This window comes from Neomonachus schauinslandi, chromosome 8, assembly GCF_002201575.2.
Source record: "Neomonachus schauinslandi chromosome 8, ASM220157v2, whole genome shotgun sequence".
NCBI lineage: Eukaryota > Metazoa > Chordata > Mammalia > Carnivora > Phocidae > Neomonachus > Neomonachus schauinslandi.
The window spans coordinates 110,639,250-110,660,816 of record NC_058410.1 but is presented as its reverse complement, the minus strand read 5'-3'; the positions used below and the strand labels follow the sequence as shown (position 1 = coordinate 110,660,816).

The following is a 21,567-nucleotide window of genomic DNA, read 5'->3' as shown; positions in this document are numbered from 1 at the left end:
AGTTCTCACTGTGTTACACAAACACATTCTGGAGATTCTCATATTGGCTTCCTGAACCAGTTGTGTATGAATTTGGAAGTTGGGTACCTGTTGCTTCAGGGATGAAGAGCTGTTATTTCGGGGCTGAGCTCAAACCTCAGGGGCCCCACAGAAGGACAGCCATTCCCAGAGACCCCACCCAGAGCAGCCCAGCCCAGCCTGCCTCCTCCTTTCCGTACTCTGCCCCAGGCTCAAGAAAGCTTCAGTGCCAGGGTGGCTGGGAGAAGCTTGACCAGCCTCTGCAAGCAGGGGGTGAAACTCTTAACTGGCATGGAGCCACAGGTCTCCTCGAGGACGACACCGGAGGTCAGAGGAAACCACCCTTAAAAGGATTTTACACCGCCCTGGAAGGAGCCCTCCACCCTTTCCCATGTGATAGACAGGTGACAAAAACCTGATTGGGTGACAGGCACAGGGAGGGTTCATCAGGTGAAAACAGCCCGCCAACGAGCCCATAAAAACCCCTAGACATAGAAACTCCGTGCCAGCCCCTTCAAGTTCCCTTCCTCCTCGGGAGCTTTGTGCTATCACTTTGCTATCGCCATACACCTTGCTTCGCTGCCCACCCCTCTGTCCGGTCTACCTCTTCATTCTTCGAAGCGGCCTGACCAAGAACCGCGGGCACTTAGAGGAGAGGAAATCCTGTAACATTATCAGGGTCTCACTGACGCAGGTTATGAATCTGGTGTCAACAAGGGGATTTCCCTGTGGGGGTCCCCTCCCCAGACTCCTCACCCACCTCTTCTACCTTCCATGCCTAGCAGCTCATGACCGACAATGACCCATGACGTGAGGTGTCACCACGCCCCCACCCACCACGTAGTACCCCTCCTCTGCGCTCAATCCCCCAGCAACTTAGGGCCTTCCGGGCCCCACCTTCTGCTCCAGCTGCAGTCCCACCTTCCTGTTTCCAGGCCTTTAACTCGGAAAACTTCTGACTCATCTTAGCCACAGTGGCCTAAGACCACACCTCCACCCCAATCTTGTATTTGTGCTTCTGTGTGACACTGTGCCCCAGGAAAGGCCGACTCTCTGAGCCTTCATCTCCTTAGCTGAAAATGGGGCCGAGTGACCTGTGTCCCCTGTGGATGCTCTGAGGTATATTTGTCAAAGGGCTTTGTGAAGTGGTCAAGTGCTAAATAAAGGTAGAACTTAAGTTACCTTGAAGCTGAACGGTGCTAAAGCAAAACCAGAGAATCTTGGACCTGTGGGGGGGGGTAGGAGGGGGGGTACAGGGGAGGGAAGAGAGGGAGAGAGGTGGAGAGATGTTTTGGCAGAGGTAGGGATGATATCAAGTAGCTCTAGAATCGGTTGGTATGTTCAACACATAGGACCCTTTGTAAACACATCCATGCCTGCGTGAAAAATGTGACTCACTCCTGAAACCACAGAATTTTACATTTTTCCCAACAGACTCCAACTTTTAACTAATGTCCTGTTTGGTCCTGGTCAGGCGGCCCCGGAACCACAGAAGAGACCAATCTCCAACCAGTTGAGACAACGAAGCCTGGCCGAGCCTCCCTTTAAATGAATGCAGACATGCCCAGCTGAGCCTGGTCAGTCCTTCGTTCACATTCTCTCCAGTCCCCAGGGCCCACCCTTCCAACTCAGGCCTGGTCCATCATCGAGTTATTCTCTGGCCCACCCTCCAAGACAGGACCCCTTCCAGGGGACGTCAGTAGCCACAAAGCAAAGGCTTGCTTCCTCCCCCCATCCCAGTGGCTGGGGACAGATGCAGGAGCGTGGCTGCGTGAGTTTGAATCCAGGCTTGCTGTCTCTTGAGCTCTTGCCCCGGTCACTTCTCTGCGCCTTATCTCCTGGCCCGTAAAATGGGCATGTACACCTACCGCATGGCTCTGTTGCAAGATCAAAGGAGCTCATTTGTGGAGCATGAGCATAAAGCAGACTGAGGACAGTTTGCACGATCCTCACCACTGCCCCCAACCCACCCCCAACCCATCACTCTCCCCTGGCTTCTGACTCCTTCCCGGTTCTACGATCCTTCCCGCAAGACTCCTCCCCATCCGCATTCAGACCGGTTAACTGTCACCTGCTCCAAGAAGCCCATCCTGACCACCTCATCTTAACTAGCAGGCCCCTCCCCCACCTCCTCACCTTTTTTTTTCTTTCCCTTCTGGACCACCCCAATCCTCACCGTGACCCTCGCACCATCGTCCGTTCTCCCTGCCCCCAATCCTCCCAGACTGCCCCCACACAGCACACGCTAGGCTGTCCTGTCCATCTCAAAGGCTTTATTGTAAAAATGTTAAAATAAATTACATTTGACATCATTGCCAGTATGTACATACAGTGTGTGAGTCCAGGACGGCCAGCGATACGCCAGCAAGGTGGGGCAAGGAAACTAGGATGAAAACTCATGAAAACATTCACAGAAAAACAGCAGGCCGCTCCTTCTCACCCAGCTGCCCGGCCAGCATAGCCCTGGGTCACAGGATGAATGCAGGTGTGGACACACACGCCCATCACCGTCTTCACATGTCGGGGGGGAGGGGGTGGGGTGGGGTCCGGCCCCACAGTCCTGGGGAGGGGGCGGAGAGGCAGAGAGGGTGATCACTCGCCTCCTGGCCAGCGTCAGTCGCCTGTGAGGGATGCCTCGCCCCAACCGTGCGCACTCGCTTCTCGGTGCCTTCACCCCCATTCTGCGTGGGGGCTCTCGACAGTGTGATTCTGGCTGAGCTCACCAAGAAAGGCCCAGCAGAGCTGGGGGTAGGAGGGCGAACATGTAACAACCCAATCCTTGGGGGCCTGCTCTTTCGCCTCCTCTCCCCTCTGGCTCTGAAGCCAACAATGGATGCCAGGTATATCAAAACAGCAGTTTATTTAAAAAATAACAAAACATACAGGGCAGAGAGGGCTGGCCCTAAGGGTGCGTATCGCGGAGACCCCGAGAACTCTGCCGGCCCCTCACCAGAAACAGTCTGTATACAGTTTCACATTATCATTTGCTCCCCGTGTCCCCAGTCTTTTCTTAAACACACATGCGCACCTGCGGACACAAATGCCAAACCGTGGCTGCAGCAGGGGAGCAGATTCACATCTTTGGCCCATCCCACGTGTAAGCCAAGAGCGACTCGGCCTCCCCCACCATGGGGGCCACGAGGGCCAGGGAGCCATGAGGTCCTTGTTTGGGGCACAGGGGAGGCTGGGGACAGAAGGAACCAGAGCTGAGCTTCCTCCTGCAGCTCCCTGGCTACCGCTACCCTCTCTTCCCGCAGCTTTCCCAGGGAGGGAGAAAGCCTGCCTCTGCCATCATCTGGCCAAAGGGTGAGTCAGGGAACTGGGCTCCGGGTGGCTTGGTCTGAGCAAAACCAGAAGGCCTAGGACCCTGGGCCAACTCAGAGCTTGCTCGGGTCCTGTGTATTAGGATAGGAGTGTTTCAGCATCAGCCCAGGATCTCCCCTTTCCCTTCCCCTGGGCGCCTCTTCCCTACTGGGCTTTGCAGTAGGGCCTGATAGGCAGACAAGGTGGGGTTGGGGGATGCTTATACATGCACCCCACACAGCACCCTGCTATTTGCTGAGAAGCTGAAGTGCTCAGTGCCCCCACACCATTGCTGTACCTCCTGCAAAGGCAGGACCCAGGGCTCACAGTGCCCTCCCTCCTCTCTTTCTGAAATAGCTAGCTCCGTGCTGGGCACACAGGAGCTCATTAATACTGGTGAACTCAAACGGCCGGGGCCCCAAGCCTAAGAGAACCGTGTGAAATGCTCAACCGAAGGACGTCCGAAGACCCATGCAGGTGCAGGCCTCCCGGAGGGTCACCTGCCAGCCCATACATGTCTCTGAACCATCAAATACACCAGCCATACTCAGGCCAGACGCCTCCCACTGCCAGGGTGCCCATTCAGCCAGAGAACTGAGGCCCTGTCCTGGGTGCACGCTGAGTTTGACCCGTAGCATCTAGCCGGAGGGGATGGAAGGTGAGGAAGGCCCCTGGCCCCCCACTCCCAGTTCCAGGGCTGCCCCCCACCAGGGGCCAGAGGTCCCAGCTGTAGTAGGATGCCCCAGGATGAGGGGAACAGAAGCCATCGGAGGTGGGGTGGGGAGCCGGCCCTGCCTCACGTGCCTCTGGGGCAGTCGGACTGACTGTACTCGTTCATAAGCTGTTCGTAAGGCACAGAGAGCTCAGACTCAGTGCTGGTGAAGGTGGACTCGTCCGACGAGGGGAACTCGCCCAGGTTCAGGGGCACCTCAGCTTCGGCCCCCTCCTGGGGCCTCTCCTCCCCAGCCAGGTTGTCCTCTATGGAGGACTTGGATGTCTCTTCGTCCGAGAGGCCGGCCTCCTCATCCGCAAAGGTGATGCTGACGTTCTGGAAGATGAGCGGGTGGTAGTCCTGGGCGTCCCATGGCTCACCCTCCTCGCTTATTCGGTCCAGCTGGTTAATGAACACCTCGGAGGTCGGGGAGCCTTCCTTGGGGGGCCCTGCCCCGGCCTCGTCGCTGGGGGGCCGCGACACATGGCCTTTGCTCTTCAGCGTCTGAGACACCTCTTCCAAGCTGGGCACCCGATTCTTGGAGTAAACCACCAGGGGGGACAGGGAAGTGGGGAGGGCTGGCAGCCCACCCCCCTGAGGCCCCAGCCCCTGTGCTGGGACCCTCTCCCCAGCCCCGCTTGTCTTCATTGCCTTCTTCCCGATCTGCTTGATGAGGTCATTGTAGGTCTCCTCCTTCTTGGACAGAAAGCTGAAGATGTTGACGTCCTTGGATGCCGTACTCCCAGTCATCTGCAGAGCCTTTTTGGAGTGTGGGGAGCTCTCAAAGGACTCCTTCCGCCGCCGCCGCCGCTTCTTGATGGCCTTGTGGACCTCCACGAACATGCTCACCTTCCAGTTGACAAAGAGGGAAAGCCAGGCCAGCCCCAGGTAGATCCAAAGCTCCACAAAGTAGCGGTACAAGGCGTGGTAGTTGGCGCTGGGGTTCACACCTGCAGACAGGACAGGAAGCCCCGAGGGTCAGAAGAAGGTCAACAGGGACCTGGATGCACATCAAGGCCAAAGCCGGGTTCTCTGAGAGCAGGCACAGTGTCAGAACACAGAATGGGATGCACGGTGAAAGAAAGGACTAGAAACCAGACTGTTCCATCATCCTGACGGTCCAGTCATTCATGTCCCTATCTTAGTCCCCAACCTGCCTGAGCCTCAGTGTCCTCAACTGTCACAAGTCAGGAGAGTGGTTCCCTAGGGTAAGGTAGGTTCCAGGTCCAAGGCAATGGGGAGGCTGTTAATGCAGCCAACACACAGGTCAGGAAATAGTTCATGCATGTTTGCCTTTCGATTATTCACTGTACCACATCTAGCTGTTTTGTGCACTTTTGGGGGCATATATGTTATAGTTCAGTTAAAACCAGGATGGAAATTAAGTGAATGGCTGGCATCTTCACTGCTGGGTTTGGACTCACTGCTTTAATATGAATGGGGCTGGTGGTTGGGCCAAGAGATCTGTGTGCACCGGTCCCAGCAGAAACTATTCTGGAAAGCCTTGATTCTCCTTCAGTGGGGTCTGGCTGCCCCCTGACTTCCTGTTTCTGTCCTCTTCAGGCTGGCCCTTCCCATGGTCTAGAGGGCTCTGCCACTCCACATCCTCCTCCTCTGAGGCCAGGCTCCCAACACCTGCTCCAGGGAGTCCTCTGGGTCACCCTGCACAGCTCTGACTGATCTCCTACACTCCAGCATTATGAGATTTCTAGCTTAACTTTACGTTTCTAGGCACACTGATCTGCGTTATTATATATCCTGCCCCCACCCCACCTTTCAACTGCGAGCAGTCTGGAAAAGGGACTAGGGGAAGGGGGCTTCCTCCAGAGTGGGGCTCCCGCAGGGCAGGGACTATACCACCCTCATAAAATTAGAGGTCCCCTGAAGACAGGTGCTGTGTTTGCCCCTGGAGACAAGAGGTGTCTCTAAGGGATGCTCGGGGCTCTTGGTCACAGGCAGGGTGTGATGACAAGCAGGGCGCATGCTAACTTAGCTGGGTCCTATCCTCAGCACTCATTTGATCTTCTACCACCCTGTTAGGTAGGAGCTGTTCTTTTTAAACCAATCTTAGAGATGAGGAAACTGAGGGAGAGGTCTGAGGTCTTGCTGGAGCTGAGAAAGTATGGCTAAATATACCCCACTTCTCCAGTACAAAGGTTTCTCCTTGTTCGCTCAGGGTCCCTTAGACAATGGCAGGGCTGTGCCTCTGTCTAACTTTATCTCCCAAGACAGCAGGCCTTGATCTGCCGAGGTCAGGAGAGTGTTCGGGCCTCTTTCCTGTCCCCCCCCACCACCACTCAGCCACCCCTCTTCGCATTTGGAGTCTCCCCTTACAATGAGGCAGAAGGTTAGTGACCTGCACCTGCCCCTGGGTGGGGGTGGGGTGTGTGTGGGGGAGACCGGAGGCCCCTGGAGCAAAGGTTGGGGTCAGCTGGGCAGGAGGCATTGAGGGAACACTGGGTCAATGCAGCCAAACAGGGGTCAAGACAATGAAGGGCCAAGATGCAGGGCAGGCCACAGGCACAAGTCTCGGAGAGGCTGGGGCCAAAGAATTTTATCACCTGCCTGGATTAAGTAGGGGGAGAGTGGGAGGGACTGTCCCAGCCCCCAGAGGGTGGGGCAGCTTAGGAGAAGGCCTCTCTTGTCTCTAAACTGCCTGTGGCAAGAGTAAAGTTTCAGGCCTGTGAGCCAAACCTCTAGACCAGCTCCCTCCGCTCCTGTGATGGGATATAAGGCCGGCAGCTCTGGGACAGGAAGGGGGCCCCTGACTTGGCTCCGGGGCTTTCTGGGTAACAGGCTCAAACCCTGCAGGGGGTGGGGAAGGACCTATCCCCAGCCCCTAGTGAACCTAGGCCTAGGAGACAGGGGAGAACAGAGGGAGAGGAAGCAGGAAAAGCTATGACCCAAGAAAGAAAGGGAAACAGAAGAAGACCCCTTGGTGGTGGGGGGAGGGTTGCTGCCCAGGACACTGAGCACCTGCTGGGGTCTCATTAAGGTCAGCTGAATTGCAGGTGGAGAAGCAGAGAAAGAGAAGGCGGAGAGGCTGAGGCACGGGGAGAAGGGCAGGACTCACCAGCCACAAAGTCGCCGAAGCCGATGGTGGAGATGGTGATGAAGGAGTAGTAGAGGCCCTCGATGTAGTCCCACTCCTCGGTCACCATGAACACGAAGGGCGGGATCACCAGGTGGACCAGGACGCCCCATACAATGAAGATGGCCGTGCACGTGATCTGCGCCTGCCGCTGATGGGGTGGGGGTGGGGAGACCAAGTCAGAGCCACAGCAGAGACTGGGGACACTCAGCAGGGGCGCCCGGAAGGCCGGGGAGGCAGCCAGGCAGGAGGCCAGCTGGCACCAGGCCCGGGAGGAGTGTCACCCGCCCAGCAAAGGGCAAGGAGCACCGTTCCCAGCCTCACCCAGGGGCTGGGGGTCCCCGGAACTGCCCTCCCGTCCCCGCTCTAGCACCTCTGTCCATTCTTGAATCTTTCCCATCCTCCCATCACCTGCCAGGGTCCCCCCAGCACTGCCCAGCCCCCAGGGTTTGGAGACATACCAGGCTCACGCCTCTCTTGGTGAGGAACTGGCCCAGCCTCTTGGCACGTCCCCCGAAGAACTTGCCCAGGGCACTGATCCACGTCAGGCAGAGCGGCACCCCGAAGAGACCATAGAAGACACAGAAGAGGCGCCCGGCAGGGGTCTTGGGGGCCACATTGCCATAGCCTGAGGAAGAAGAGAGTGAGGCACAGAGAGCCACAGCGGGGGTGATGGACCCAGACTCGCCACGGTCCCTGCCTCCACTACGCACCCATACCTACACCCACATCCACACAACCACGTTCTTGACGATCACTTGCTATTGATCCAGTATCACTCCTTAAGAAATGAAATTTCACTTCATTACCCTTTGGTCGTGATCATTTATAAAGCAAGTAGGATGGCATGGGCTATGTCTCCTCCATCAGACTGGGAGCTCCCTGCTGGACAAAGCCTTCATCATTAGCAAGCCTTCCACTAGTCTATTGGGCACCAGGGTGCAAATTACAAAGAGCCTTCTCTGGGGAGACACCCCAGAGGCACCATGGGAGGTGGTCTCTAAAGATGGCCATTCTTAATCCCATCCCTTCCTGTATGAGCGTGTTGCTGCTCAGGCCAGGCCGGCATCGGAGGCTGGGCTGCCGTGGCCGGCCTGGCCAGCGGACGCGGCCCAGTGGTGCCTGAAAGGCTAAGTCTAAGAAGCCCTGTTGCTTCTCTCCGGAATGGCCCAGAGGCTCACTCTGGGGATTCCCCGCTTGGACCCAGCTGCCATACTGGGAGCTGCCCGAGTCACTGCGTTTTCACCCCCAGCCGTGCTCTCAGCCAACAGCCACGCTCCACTGTCGAACGTGTGATGGAAGAAGCAGTCCCAGATGTCTATAGCCAGTAGTGCTTTGGGCTGATTCCAGCCTCAGACACAGGACAGCCACCGCCATTACCGACCTCCAGCAAGAACCAACTGGCTGAACCCAGCCAGCCCACAGGGTGGCGGAAGATAGTAAGTTGTGTTTTAAAAGCCCCTAAGTCTGGGGTGGTTGGTCATGCAGCCACAGATAACCAAAAGAGACTGCCAGCTCAGCGAGCAAGCATGGGCTGGGGTGATGCAGTGCACAGCCTGCTCAACCCCCTGCATGGCTTGGGCTATCGGGCTGTGTCGTTTCCGCTCCAAGAGCCCAGGTGAGCACTCCTGGAGAAGTCTCCCAAGCGTGGCCAGTCACCAAGAACTTACTAAATCCCCAGCAAAGTGTTCAAAGAACGCAATGCAACTGAAGGCCATGGGACCAGAGCTGGACTCTTACAAGGTTCCGTGGAGCGAGGGCATGGACGTGGGTGTCCTGAGGTCCCTGAAGACTTACCAATGGTAGTAATGACTGTGGCGGCAAAAATCATTGCATTAGGCCAGTTCCAGTTGTTGAACGTCTGATTCCCTGTAATGGCCACGCCCTGTCCTGCAGCATCAGATACTACCTAGAACAAGAGACACAAAGTGACGAAATGATTTCTTCGAAGTGCCAGCAGTGGATGCAACTCCATATGAGCATTCTTATTGAATCATCACAATAACAAGGTGGCAGTTACTGTCTCCAGTTTATAGATGATGAAACATTTTATAGAGGATCAGAGAGGTTAAGAGATTTGCCCAGGGTCACACAGCTGGTAAGAATGCGAACTCAGGCACTCTGTCCCTAAAGTCCGTTCTCTCACCGAGCCAGTGCTTCTCAAACTTACTAGCATGCACCAGCGTCACCCGGAGAGCTTGTTAAATACAGACTGCTGGGCCTCACCTCCAGAGTCTGATTCAGCGGGTCTGGGAAGGGGTCAGAGAATTTGCATTTCTAATGAGTTTCCAGAGGATGCAGCTGCTACTGGGCCAGTGACCACACTTTGAGAACCACTGTACTAGACAGTTCTGCCTCAAAGAAGGCACATGTGATTCAGAAACACGGAATGCCTATGCCCTACCCAGTCCTCCACAGAGAAGTCTTCTACTGCGGGACAGACCTGGGAGGGACCCCCATCCACCCCTCGCCCCAGCTCAGTGCCCTCCTGGATCTGTCTTCTGAGGGAGTATGCACTGCATCAGCTGGCTTCCTTTTCCCCGTGCTTGGAACTCTACCCTCTTTCCCTACAAGCTCCCCCTTCCCTCTCTTCTCTGGATCCCTCTCTCTGCCCTGGGCCAAGCAATTTCAAGGTCTAGGCCAGGACAGATCACCAGAAGTGGTGTGTACATTTCAGGGTGACTCAAAATCATGCGATCAGTCCAGTCCCCACAGGGCTCCCAGGAACTGTGGGCAGCAGGTGAGAGGCCACCTGGGGAAGTCCACTGGTGGCCCTAGAAGAAGCCTTATCTATTCCAGGAACTTTAATAGCGCCAAACCTGCTTCAACCTGCCGAGAATGGCCTCTACCCTCCCCATCCTTCAGTCCTGCCACCGTTCACCGCAACCTGCAGATGGCAGGGCGTGGACCCCAGCAAGGCCCGGGATTTAAGCCAGGAGTTCCAGTTCTGCCCCCGAGGGGGACCCCAGGGTGGGCCACCCAATCCAGACACCAGAAAACTCAGCCCAATTCTCTACAAAACTGAAGCCGGGGACTGAGGGAAGACAGAAGGGCGAGGGATGGAAGAGGGAGACAGAAAGCCTGCAATTCTAACCCTCCGCGGTGCAAGTGAAGTCCAGTGGGAAACAAGGGAGGGGCTAAGGCTGTTCTGAAGGCACGAGCAGTTTGCCCCAGCAGCAGCAGGCCTGTGTAAACGGATCTGCAGATTCCATAAAGAATTTTCCATGATGACATGCTCATCTGACAGGCCATCAAACCACACCACCCGCTGCCCGGCCTCCTCGCGGCATTTCCAGAACATCTCCCTGCAGGCCAGGGAGCGGCTCTCCCTGCAGCCCTCCCCTCAGAGAGCTGGCCTTCTAGCCGGCCTGGCCACTTCCAGGGGCGAGCACCAGCACGTCTAGATGCCAAGGGGCCTCTGGGTCCATCTGAAAGGTTTTCTAAAAAATTAAACCTATGTCTGAGGCAGGAAAATGAGCAGGAGCAGGGTCCCGTGTCTTAATGTTAAACAGATGGTGGCTCCCTTTGGCCCTTTGTCATCTCAGCTGCCCGTTGTAGGGTGGAGAGGGTAGAGCGCAAAGTGACAGACGAAGGGGAGCTCAGCCTGACAGACAAAAGGAACATTTAAGGGGAAGCCGCACCACTGAGCAGAGGATGGTGCATTTGGGGCACTGAGTCTGGTCCTCCCCGTGGAGTCCCGGGGACACGAGCGCTGTCCCTCTTCTCACACAGACTGAAAGGGGTGGATTCTAGAAAATCAAACCAGAGCCCTCACAGATGTCTAAATGGGGATAGCAGAATGTTTGGCACATTCAAAAGAGGAACTGGTGGGCACTAGAAGCGAGCACAGGTTCGTCAAGAACAAGTCATGCTTAGCTAAGTGCATCTCCCGCTCCAAAGGGGTTGCAAACCCTTGAAGTTGGGTGGAATGCAGTAAATCTAGATTTCAGCAAGGCAGCTGAACAGATGGGCTTGCAGATATTTCATGTGGACAAGACAGAGAGATGCAGGGTGGAGCTGGGATTAATTTGGGCCCGTTTAAAGGCAAATAAACAACCAAGAGGTACTGATCTTTATCAACCTGGCCTGAGGCCTCCACGATCAGGCTAAAGGCCTGGCCTCTTCCATATTTTAATCAACAACACAGAAAAGACATATGTAGAGGGCTGACCAGTCTAATTGGCAAAGGATGCAAAGCTGGGGACAAGCCGGGATGGGGGAGAGAGCCAACACACCGCAACGGCAGTTTGAACTCAAAATCACCTCGCCTGGGGAAGATGGGCCCAAGCTAACAAGACAGGATTATCTTTTACTATTTTCATGTCATACACTTTGGGTTAGAAAAGACCAGTCCAGGATCCACGGGAGAAGTCCTTCGGTTTCAGCTGACCACAAACTAGCAGACACTAGAAAAGTAAATAAAATCTCCGGCAGTGTGAACACCTTCTCTCTAGAGGGCTGGGCCACACACGGGACCTCTGCTCCACTCTGGGTGTCGGCCCTCACATGATCTGCTAACCGAGAGGGAGCCGGGGTGGCGTTTTTGGATAACAAGCTACCTGAGAATGCACGGCTCTGGGCAGTGTCCCACTTTCGGTAATAGAAAGTGTTTAGAGCACAGCACAGCAGGGATGCTGAAGGTGTGACTGGACCCAGGGGTGCTCAGTGGGGTGGCAGCCCCCTCTGGGAGTGTTTGGAAATGCGGAGTGGGGAGGGGTGTCTGTGTGAGACACTGCCACACACACCTTGGACGCACTGCGAGGAGATGAAATCCCTGTCTTCCCACCCACCTATGCCAGGTGATGGTGCTGGATGCCCCCCGACGCACAAGACAGCCGACACTGCCCCCGCTGAGAAACACCGGCTGCCCAAAGGCAATCTGTGACTTGGGAATCAGTTAGTAAGTGCTGAGGAGACACCGAACGGAAGAGTGGCAAAACAGGGTAACCAAAGAGGGCATTACGGTTGGGGGCCCTGCGGTAGACAAGCTGGGTCTCCTGCCTTCCCCCCTGCCAATGCTATGCCCTTTGGGGCACAGCCTGCAGCCTCAGCCTCCAGCCCTGGGTTATCGGGGGCCACAGTCCCATGCACTTTCCCCAGGACCTCTGTTATCTCTCCACGGTCATCCAGAGAGGGGCACTTGGAAGGGTCCCAGTGTCCCCAGGGTCAGAAGCACCACCAGCCCTGACAACAATCCTGTGGCAGTTCTGCCCACTGGTCAGGTCACGAAGCAGGCTCAGAGAGGTTACATGGCAGAACTGGGCTAGTTTCCGGACTATCTGGTTGTAAGTCAGTGGGGCTCCCCCGGCCTCCCTTCACGGCTCCGGCTGTCCCCTGGGCACCCCCAGCAACCCCCGCTGTTGCCTCCTCTGCGCCCATGGGCACCCAGCAGCTGGCCTGGGAATCAGCCTGGCTCCATCCCCATGCTGGGGCATGAAGTAGGATTTCTGTGCTGCTGAATGGCGGATACCCCTTGCTGGGGTGTATATACACACATCACCTAACTGGCTCTTCCTGCGATCCTGCCAGGTGTCACTTGGCAGGTGGGGAAAGTGACCAGGACTGAGGTCATCCCTGGGTTACGGAGAGTGGCATGGGGGAGCCAGGCCAATACCCTGTTAGACACGGCGTCCTATCCCCAGGGTTAGGGAAATAGCTCTCACAGGAGGCGGCGGCCCCTGTTCACTCACAGGATTCTTTAACTTGGCTCCCACATTCACACAAAACAATATTTTCCTTTTCCACAGAACCCAGGAGAGTGTTGGGAGAAGGGGATACTGCACACAGCCCGGGCCCAGCTCTGTTTGGGGAAGGAACAGAGCGCCCTCCTGGGTCACCCTCGTGATCAAGTAGCTGTGATTTATTGAGGGCTTTCTATGCACCAAGTGTTGGGTGCTAACACCTTACTGCCTTCAGCGCGTTCAATGAGGACAGAATCCTGCTGGGAAGATACCATAATTTTTTCCATTTTGCAAATGAAAATTTAAGCCTTAGAGAGGTTAAGTAAGTAGCCTAAGGTCAGAATGCTCAAAGCGAAGCTGGAGAGCCCTGACTAGACATGGTTATCCTGCCCCCCACCCCCCGCCCCTTCCCACAAAGGCCACAGGAAGGAGGCCAGTGTGCATACTTCCATCCCTCCGCACCAGCTGAAAAAACAGTGCCCTAAAACCAGTCCATCCACTCTGACCCAAGCTCAGTATTTCTGGCCAGGCCTCCAGGGAGGCAACATGCCCTTGCCTTGGCTTCAGGCAACCAGCTGCCCTGACCCCACCCTCCTGGGCTCTCACTGTCCGCGAAATACGGGTTCCCGGACAGCTCCGCACCCCCCGGGGATCCAGAGTTTCCCGGGCAGAGGCAGCTGCCAGGCCTCCCCTTCCTGGAGAGACTCATCCTGATGAGTGGGCAGTCCCAGGGCTGAAGCCCACCTTCAGACCCGGGCAGGTGGGGCTGAGGTCAGGTCTCTCCCCTCATCCACCTGGGGCGGGCGGGGACGGGGCACCGGAGTCAGGGTGGCAGCCGGGCTGGCGATGGCAGCTAACTGGCACCCAGGGAGCTACTCCCCACCTTGCCTCCAGCTCCCAGGCAGACATCCGGTATGGGCCACAGAGCCCTTTCCTGCTATGCGGGGTGCAGCCGTAAGGAGCCTCCTCGATGCCAACCTCCCCTGGACCCACAGGCTGTGGAGGGGGTGCAAGCCAAGCAGCCTTTACCCATCCCTGGCTGCATTTCACGCTGAGGTCCACACACCAGCAGGGTGCTTGGCAAGCCAGAAAGGACTTTTATCATTCCTCCCACCTGGCCCTCCTGGCGCCCCCTTGAGGTGGGCGGGGCAACCGCTTATTAATCTTTATTTCATAGATTAGAATAGTTATATTTGAATAGCAGCTGATTCTAAGCACTGAAGTGACCGATACCACCCAAGCATCTAAAATCACTTAGCTCGCTGAATCTTTACAACCCTAAAACATGGGGGCCGTTACCCCCAATCACAGATGAGGACAATGAGGCACACAGGCTAATTAAGTAGCGTGCCCAAGGTCACACAGCTAGTCAGCGGTGGAGCTGGGGGGTGAACTGGGGTGGTCTGGCTCTCAGCCCCCCGTGCCACCTACGGATGGGGAGAGGGGGTGCAAGGGATGCAGGGGGTGCTTCTTAGCTATAAGGAGTGGAGCCAGGTCTCGAGAACACAATTTCCCAAGCAACTGCGAGAGAAATGTCTGCAGGAATGCAGACTCCCCTAGAATGTAAGCGTCACGAGGGCAGGGCTTTTTGATTTGTTTTCTGCTGCTGTATTCCCAGTGCCTAGAACACTGCCTGGCACATACTAGGTGCTCAACAAATACTTGAGCGTGGGTGAGGAAATTAACTGAAATGGGTGCATGTTCTTTGGCCTAGACTAACTTATCCTCTGGTGTCCTTCCTTCAACACTCTCCCAGCATCATTCTGCAGCTGGGTTTAACTAAATTCATTAACGACAAGGTGGAGGCCTTTATCTAGCGGGAGAGCGGGAAGCAGAGGTAGACCCCAGCAAGAGTAGGGGCTGGTGGGGTTGAGGGCTGGCTGCAGGGGCCACAGAAACCACCCGCCACAAAGTAGAACTGAGGGCGGGGTGGGAGGGAGCGAGACTTTGAGCGGGGCAAAGGGCTGGGGAAGGGGTGGGGTGAGGGAGGCAGGTGAAAGCCCCCTTGGTCAAGGCCAAGACAACGGACCGAGTGGCAGTGGGGCTGGGAGAGTCCCTGGGGAGACTTGAAGGACTGTCTTTTCTGCAGGAAGGGGAGGTGGTCCCCTGGGCAAACTGTCCTGTGGGCAGCAGGTGAGCAGGGAGCAGAAAAAGGAATCTAAGTCACCCTTGGTAGCAATACTTTAGTAAGAAGCCCACACCTTTCTCAGGGAATGCTTACAAAGCCCCTCTGCAGCTCAGCCTGAGCCTTGCATCTAGGAAGGCAGACGGCTCTCGTGCCCGCTCCGTGGCACTGACCTGGTGGTGAATCTAGGGGAGCTCCCAATTGCTAACAGCAAGTCTCTGGGTAAATAACCTGGTAGCCTATCAGCCTCAGTTTCTCCATCTGCCAAGAATAACACCCACCCTGAGCATACGAAAAGTAGGCAGGGCATCATCGTCAGCACTGAATGAATGGATCTGCAGTCAGTGCTATGACATGGTACGTGTGTCCATCAGGAGACCAGACCCTGCGAAGACCTGAGACCCGGGGGGAAAGACCGCGCGTCCCCAAGGTTACATCAAAAGGCGAGGAGTTAACTCCCCTGCACCTGGAGGGCAGGCCTGGGTGAGAACAGTACACTGTCCCCAAGCTTCCTCACAGCTGCCACCTTTTCCCACCTTTCAGTTCTAAGAGTGAAAGCTGCCCTTCCTCAGTCTGATCAGTCTGCTCCCTCGGGGCACAGGGTGACTTCTCTGACATCAAGAGGGGGACAGGGGATCAGTTGGAGTCGGAGGGGCTGGGGGCGCGGGTGTGTGTTAAAGCTCTCCCTGGAGGAAGCAGAAGCGCCACCCAAGATGTCCTGCTTCATCCCTCAGGAGGCCCATCTCTCCTGGTCTCTGCCACCCAGAAGCTCCCAGGCACCCTGGCCGGTTTCCCGAACAGCCAAGCAAGGCAGGCAGGCTGGGAAGGAAACAATGCCACACACTATGTCCCCCGACACTGTGCCCGCCAGGAGGGGCTGAGCCTGTCTGAGCCCCAGTCCCAGCTTGCCACCCCACTGCCTCCAGCTTCACGATGTCCACCTACCACCCGGCCCCTGCCGGGCTCTCCCTGCATGTCCGTGTTGTCCCTATATCCATCTAGTCTAACAAAGAACCCCTCAGAACAGGGGGCCACGGGTGGGGTGTTCTGAACAGGACAGACAGAAGTAGAGGTTAGTAAACCTATCTCGGGTGCTTTCCAAGCAAGTATTTGCAGTTTGGGCTTGTTTAGAACAATGTTTTTCAAATCCTTTAACACCTGAACTAATGAACAGAGAAAGGAGGAGGGGAGGAGGACCCCAGAGCCTGTGTGGGGACTCCCTAGAGCAGTTTGAGAAGCGGGAGTGGGCGTGTTGGGGGCGAGTCTGTCCAGCTGCCAGGCTAGTCCTTTCCCCGACTACTGGCAGATCACAAGTATCTTGGCCCAAAGGTGAGCACTCGTTAATCTTATTCCTAAAACCAATGGAAGTTGAAGACTGTTAATGAAACCCTCCCTGATCTCCACCCTCTCTCTCTAGCTTTCCCTCACTGGGGATGGTGGGGAGGGGGGGGCCTCCCGGGCTTGTTATCGGATGAGGAAACTGAGGCTCAGGGACCTGAGATACCACACAGGTCTCGAGGCAGTGGCTCTCAGTCCAGGCTGCCCAACAGAACCACCAGGAGTTTACATGACTATGGTGCCTGGGCCCCCCCGGCAGATGTCCTCTGCAGCTGCCCTGGGCAGCAAACAAGCTCCACCGGGGGTTCTGATGGGTGGCCCCTCACTGCCTCATGCAGGGTGACGGGTGTGTCCACGGGGCTCCAAGCTGCCACCTCCCTGTCCTGAGCATTCTCGCTGACGTCTCACCTCAGCCCAGGTGACCCAGGGTGTGGCTGGGAGGGCAGGCGTGCCTTAGGAGCAGGGGACTGGCAAGGGCCAGGTGGTGCCACCCTGATACCTGGCTCACCGGGCCCTGTCACTCCCAGGGAAGGAGCAGGTGTCTGTGGCAGGTGCCAGAACCCAAGGGGGCTGGGCCACACCGCGTCTCAGCTGAGACCAGACCTCAGCTACTGTGGTGTGGACTTTGTTAACTTCTTTTTTGCTTATCTGCAACTTTCAGCTTTGCTTCAGTGCCTACCTGGACTAATTATGTTTTTAGAAGAAGGAAAGACAAACTGTTGGAGGTATGCTGGGATGGCAATGCACGGCCGAAGACCCAGGTCCAGCTCTGCTCTGCCAGTCACTTGCTGAGATTCTCCAGGAACACTTGACCTCTGCCTGCTTCCTTCTCATAAAATGAGGCTGGCCTAGGACTGCTGGGGTCCCCCTGTCTGTACATGTCATATTTTCCTCTGCCCAGAACCGTGACTTCTGAGCCCAATTCAGCCCTTCCGAAGCCCCCCATCCACAGCACATTCGAGAAAGTACATTCTCATTCTCAAGACTCAGCTCACTGGCTACCAGTTCCAGTTCCTCCTGAGCCCCCAGCAAGTCAGGCCGCCCATGTCAGGAGTGAGCCCTGCTCCTCAATCACACTTCTTTCCTCGTGGCCCCTGGATCCCACTACAGGATGGAGAAGGCGACTCACTGCCTCCCCTCCTCTCTGGTCCTTAAAGTAATGTGCCAGGGCTGGTCCAGGCTGTCCTCCCACAGCCCAGGTGTCTTGGGTGGGGCTGTGTACAAAACACAATCCCCTGCAGTGTTGGTCACACCTACAGAAACCCACGGAACCTCATTAGGCAAGGTGGCCAAGTGGCCCACCACCCCACCTCAGTGCACATTTAGGGGTCACTAAACTGCTGCTTCACCCAGACTGCACGTAGAGATCGTCTGGCGGGAGCTCGGGAAAGTCCTCCTGCCTGGGTCCTACCCTCAGGGAATCAGCCAGACATGGTCTGGGGCATGGAACCAGGATGCTTAAAGCTGCCCCAGGTGACTCTAATATATACAGCCAATTTCAAAGCCACTGCCCTAGACCCAAATCCTCCTCCCTGTTAGGAGGCCGCAGTCCAGCCCGGCTCCAGGGCAGCAGGCCTGGAAGCATGGCTGGCCTCCAGTCTGCTGCCGGCCTCCCCCTACACGTCCTCCTGGACCATCTCTCAGGGGCCTTTGCGAAGTGCAGAGGCCCTGCTCAATCTCACGCTCATGGGGGCAAGCCTGTGCCAGAGGTGAGCACGTTTTCAGCAGAAATCTCTGGGTTTCCGACTTTCTCAGGCCCGGGAGCCCTGTCTGTACTCAGGAGGGACAATACAAACAAGGCAGGTGACCCTGCCCCCATTGTTCTCTGCCTGGGACGGTAACCCCCCAGCAGCTGGGAGCCCCTCCCATGAGAGCTGAGCCCAGGGACTTGCTGACCTGGGAGGGCTGCAGGTTTGGCTAAAGCAAACAGTGAAGGGCTGGTGGGGGTTGAGCTCAGGATGGGACGTCAGCAAGTGTTCTCAGGCACCTGGAGGGCTCAGCAGATGCGTAAGACTGGAAATGCCTGTGTGTGCAGGCGCAGGGGAGCTCTCTGGCGCGGCTCGGGTCCCACAGCAATGCCACCTGAGAGCTGGCCATGGGGCTAGGAAAGCATTTCCTCCCACCCATCCACACACAAAGATGACCTTCTGCGGCCATATTCTCAAAATCCACCTCCTGCTTCATCTTCCGAAAGACTCAGGGCAGGTGGGATGTCCCAAGACACCTAATGACAAGAGGGACATTCTTCAGCCACCTCAGCTTCTCTACCCACCAATTCACACCCACTGTCCTGCCGGGGGTGACTGTGGCCCCGTGCTATCCGCTCCCTATCTGGGATGCCGCGGCCTGGGGCCTGGGGTCATGACTTGGCTCCTTCCCTGCCCCCAGAATCCAAATCCTGGGAGTGTCTGACAACTCTCTGCCTTGACAGATGCAGAGGAAACTGTTCAGCCAGGACCCCTCCAGCATGCCAGATGGGCAGAACAGTCCCCTGCCTCCCCCACAGGGATGTGGGGACTAGGGAGTAAGAGGACCCTGCACCGTGTTCAGCTCCTGGCTTGTCCTTCCCAAGCAAGCCAGCAGACCTCTCTGTTGAGCCCCACTCAATGGCTCTAACAAGGAAGCTAGGAAGGGCGCTGAGGTGGTGTCTCCCTCCTCCTCGCCCAAACCCACAATCATCAGGCACCTCTCCCACCTAGAACTCCTCTAGCCCTAATGCCATTTAAGACGGAGACCCTGGAGGAAAGGAAGGCAAAATGGATAGTCAGGAGGCAAAATGGATAGTCCTATTCCCATTTTGTAGCTGAGGAAATGGATCAGAGAGGACTAGTGAGAAGTCACACAGCAAGGTGATGACAAAGCACTGGGCAGAGACAGCCAGAATCCCGACTCTCAGTTGAGGGCCCTTTCCACCCAACAACCAGACCATCCACCACCCATCCCAGGACTGGGCTGAGAAATGCCACCCAAAGTGGAGCGGGGAAGGGGACAATAGACGGGTAGGCACAGGTAACTTGTGGCGAAGAGCTATGAAAGTGCTGCGCAGATCTACTTTTGATATCATCTGGGATGAGCATATGCTGACACTCCCTGTCCCCAACTCCCGGGATGCCTCTTGGATTTACCCCGACCTTGCAGCGGGGTGGAAGGAGCAAACACGGGAAGTCACCATCCATGCAAGGTTTCTAAAAACAGCCTTGGAGCAGGCCACAAAGGAGGTCACAGGAACTGCTGACTTGCCATCTCCCCATCCAGGGCTGATGACCTGAGGGATATCTAGTTCACCATCAGCCTAACTGCACCCCTCACCCCCTTCCCCTCCCCCCCCTCCACCCTGTCAGCTTGCTTCCCATCCTCCAGAGCTCAGGTCTGCACGCTGGCCTGGACAACACAAACTGGGATGGCCAATCCACTTCAAAATCACAAAGATCATGTTTGGGACCCTCCATGAGCAGCACAGGGACAGAGCAGGAAAGGCCTGGGCTTTGAAGCAGACACACCTGGATTCACATCTGGGCTCTCCCATTCACCAGCAGGTCACCTGGGGCATGTCCTCTCCCCTCTCTGAGCTTCACTTTCTGTATCTGGCAAGTGGGGGTGCCAAGACTTCATCGGGTTGGGGTGCAGGTTACGTGAAACAATGCGTGGCTGGGCATACAAGTGGTGCTCCCGAAACAGGTACTAGAGGTAGAAAAGTGAACGTGGGAAGGACAGGGGGGATGGGCAGGCCACCTCCACTCTGGGGGTATACACCTGCTGGACAGGGCCTCCGGAGCTGTGGACATGAGAGACGGGCTAGCTGTCAACAGCGATGCCTTCCTTCCCAGCTACCACCACCCGGAAGACCAGGGCTTGGGACAGTACTTATGGCTACAGACATTCTACTAGGTATCTGTTATCCGGCCCCCGTTTATCTCCCCCAAATGACTGTGAGCTCGGAAGGCAGATCTCACTCATCTCTTACCCCTAGAACAGAACCTGGCACTAGTAATCACTCAATATTAATGAGTAACTGAGTGTCCGAGATGTACGTCTTTCACACCCAGCCCTTCCAGGGCACACGGAGCGGTGCCGGTGTATTTAGGGTGGGTTCTGGCTCCACTGGATAAGGAGGGCAGTCCCGGTAGGTGCGGGCAGCCCGGGTTGATGGCTCTTTCCCTGCCCCACTGCCCTTCCCCTGCGTCACCCCACCCCACCCCACCTGTCTTCAAGGCCAAAGCCCCCAGAGGTCCTAGCCCTGGTGAGTCAGCTGCCCTGCAGACTTTGGAACCACCAGGATTTTAGAGGAAGGAGGCAGGTGGGTGGGGAAGGGTGGGAGCCCAGGAAGCACGTCAGGGTGAGGGCCACAGGTCTTCCCGTGCATGACCCTGCTTTCCCGCTACCCCAGCGGGGGGACAGGACGCTCGTTCCACGAAGCTCTCTTGAGCCCTGGTGGCTGCCAGACCTGTCCCTCTGGACACAGCTGCCCACTTCCCTGGGCTCCCCTGCTGGGACCCTGAGGACAAGGTTCCCCACCACCGGCACCCCCAGACTCTTGCCTCCATGGTACAAAACCTGTCTCGATGATACCTGCCACACTCCTGCCTCTTGGTTACACCCACACCCTTGAGAGAAGAGCTGTGGCTGACACCACCCACCTCTCGTCTTGTCTGGCAGAACACACCGGACCACCGGCACACTCCTCCGCACCCACGGGCCTCGAGGGCAGCCCCTCCACCTGCTCCTTCCTCCTTTCCCTCTCGCTTCACCCGCGGCTGGTGGCTCTGGGTAATAAGTAACTACCCACCCTTGAAGCCTGGGGTTCTGATGATAAGGAATTATTAAGCTTACCCATCTATTATAATTTGTTTAAGATGCTTTGATGGTTAAACTGTAAACCCCCTCACTAATTAAAAAAAAAAAAAGCCCAGAGGGGTCTTAGGGGGTGGGTGGCAGGAATTCTGCACGAAGGGCAGGCAGCTTGAGTTTCTCCACTATGTAGGAACCACGTCCCCCGTCGCCTGTTTCTTACACACACACCCCCAGCACCCGATCCTGGCCCCACCGCCTCCGAGCATGATCCCACCCGCCCCTGCACAAAGCCCCCTGCGGGATCCTCCTGAGGGCCAACCACCTGTCACAAAATCCTTCCTTCTTGTCGGACTCTAACCTAAATCCCTCCGGCTGCACTCCAAGCCCATTTCCTCTGGTTCAATCTCCAGCTGGAGAAGAACAACAGCTGGCCTCCATCCTCCCTGGAATAAATTGTACCAGAAACTACCGGCCAAGTGGCAGGGGCACTTTGGAGTGGATGGTACAC

The 21,567-nt window shown here is 56.5% G+C and overlaps 1 protein-coding gene across 1 annotated transcript in view; it reads right to left on the bottom strand.

Annotated features, from left to right (window-relative positions):
• Positions 1 to 2,284: 2,284 nt before the first annotated feature.
• The window catches only part of KCNK5 (potassium two pore domain channel subfamily K member 5), a 37,639-nt gene continuing 18,356 nt past the window's right edge, over positions 2,285 to 21,567 (bottom strand). Inside the window, exons 2-5 of the mRNA XM_021684622.1 lie at positions 8,922 to 9,033; positions 7,586 to 7,752; positions 7,107 to 7,275; positions 2,285 to 4,983 (exon numbers count right to left, since the gene is read on the bottom strand). Coding sequence (XP_021540297.1) covers positions 4,118 to 4,983; positions 7,107 to 7,275; positions 7,586 to 7,752; positions 8,922 to 9,033 — 1,314 coding nt within the window. The 3' untranslated portion in view covers positions 2,285 to 4,117. The remainder of the gene's footprint in view (positions 4,984 to 7,106; positions 7,276 to 7,585; positions 7,753 to 8,921; positions 9,034 to 21,567) is intronic.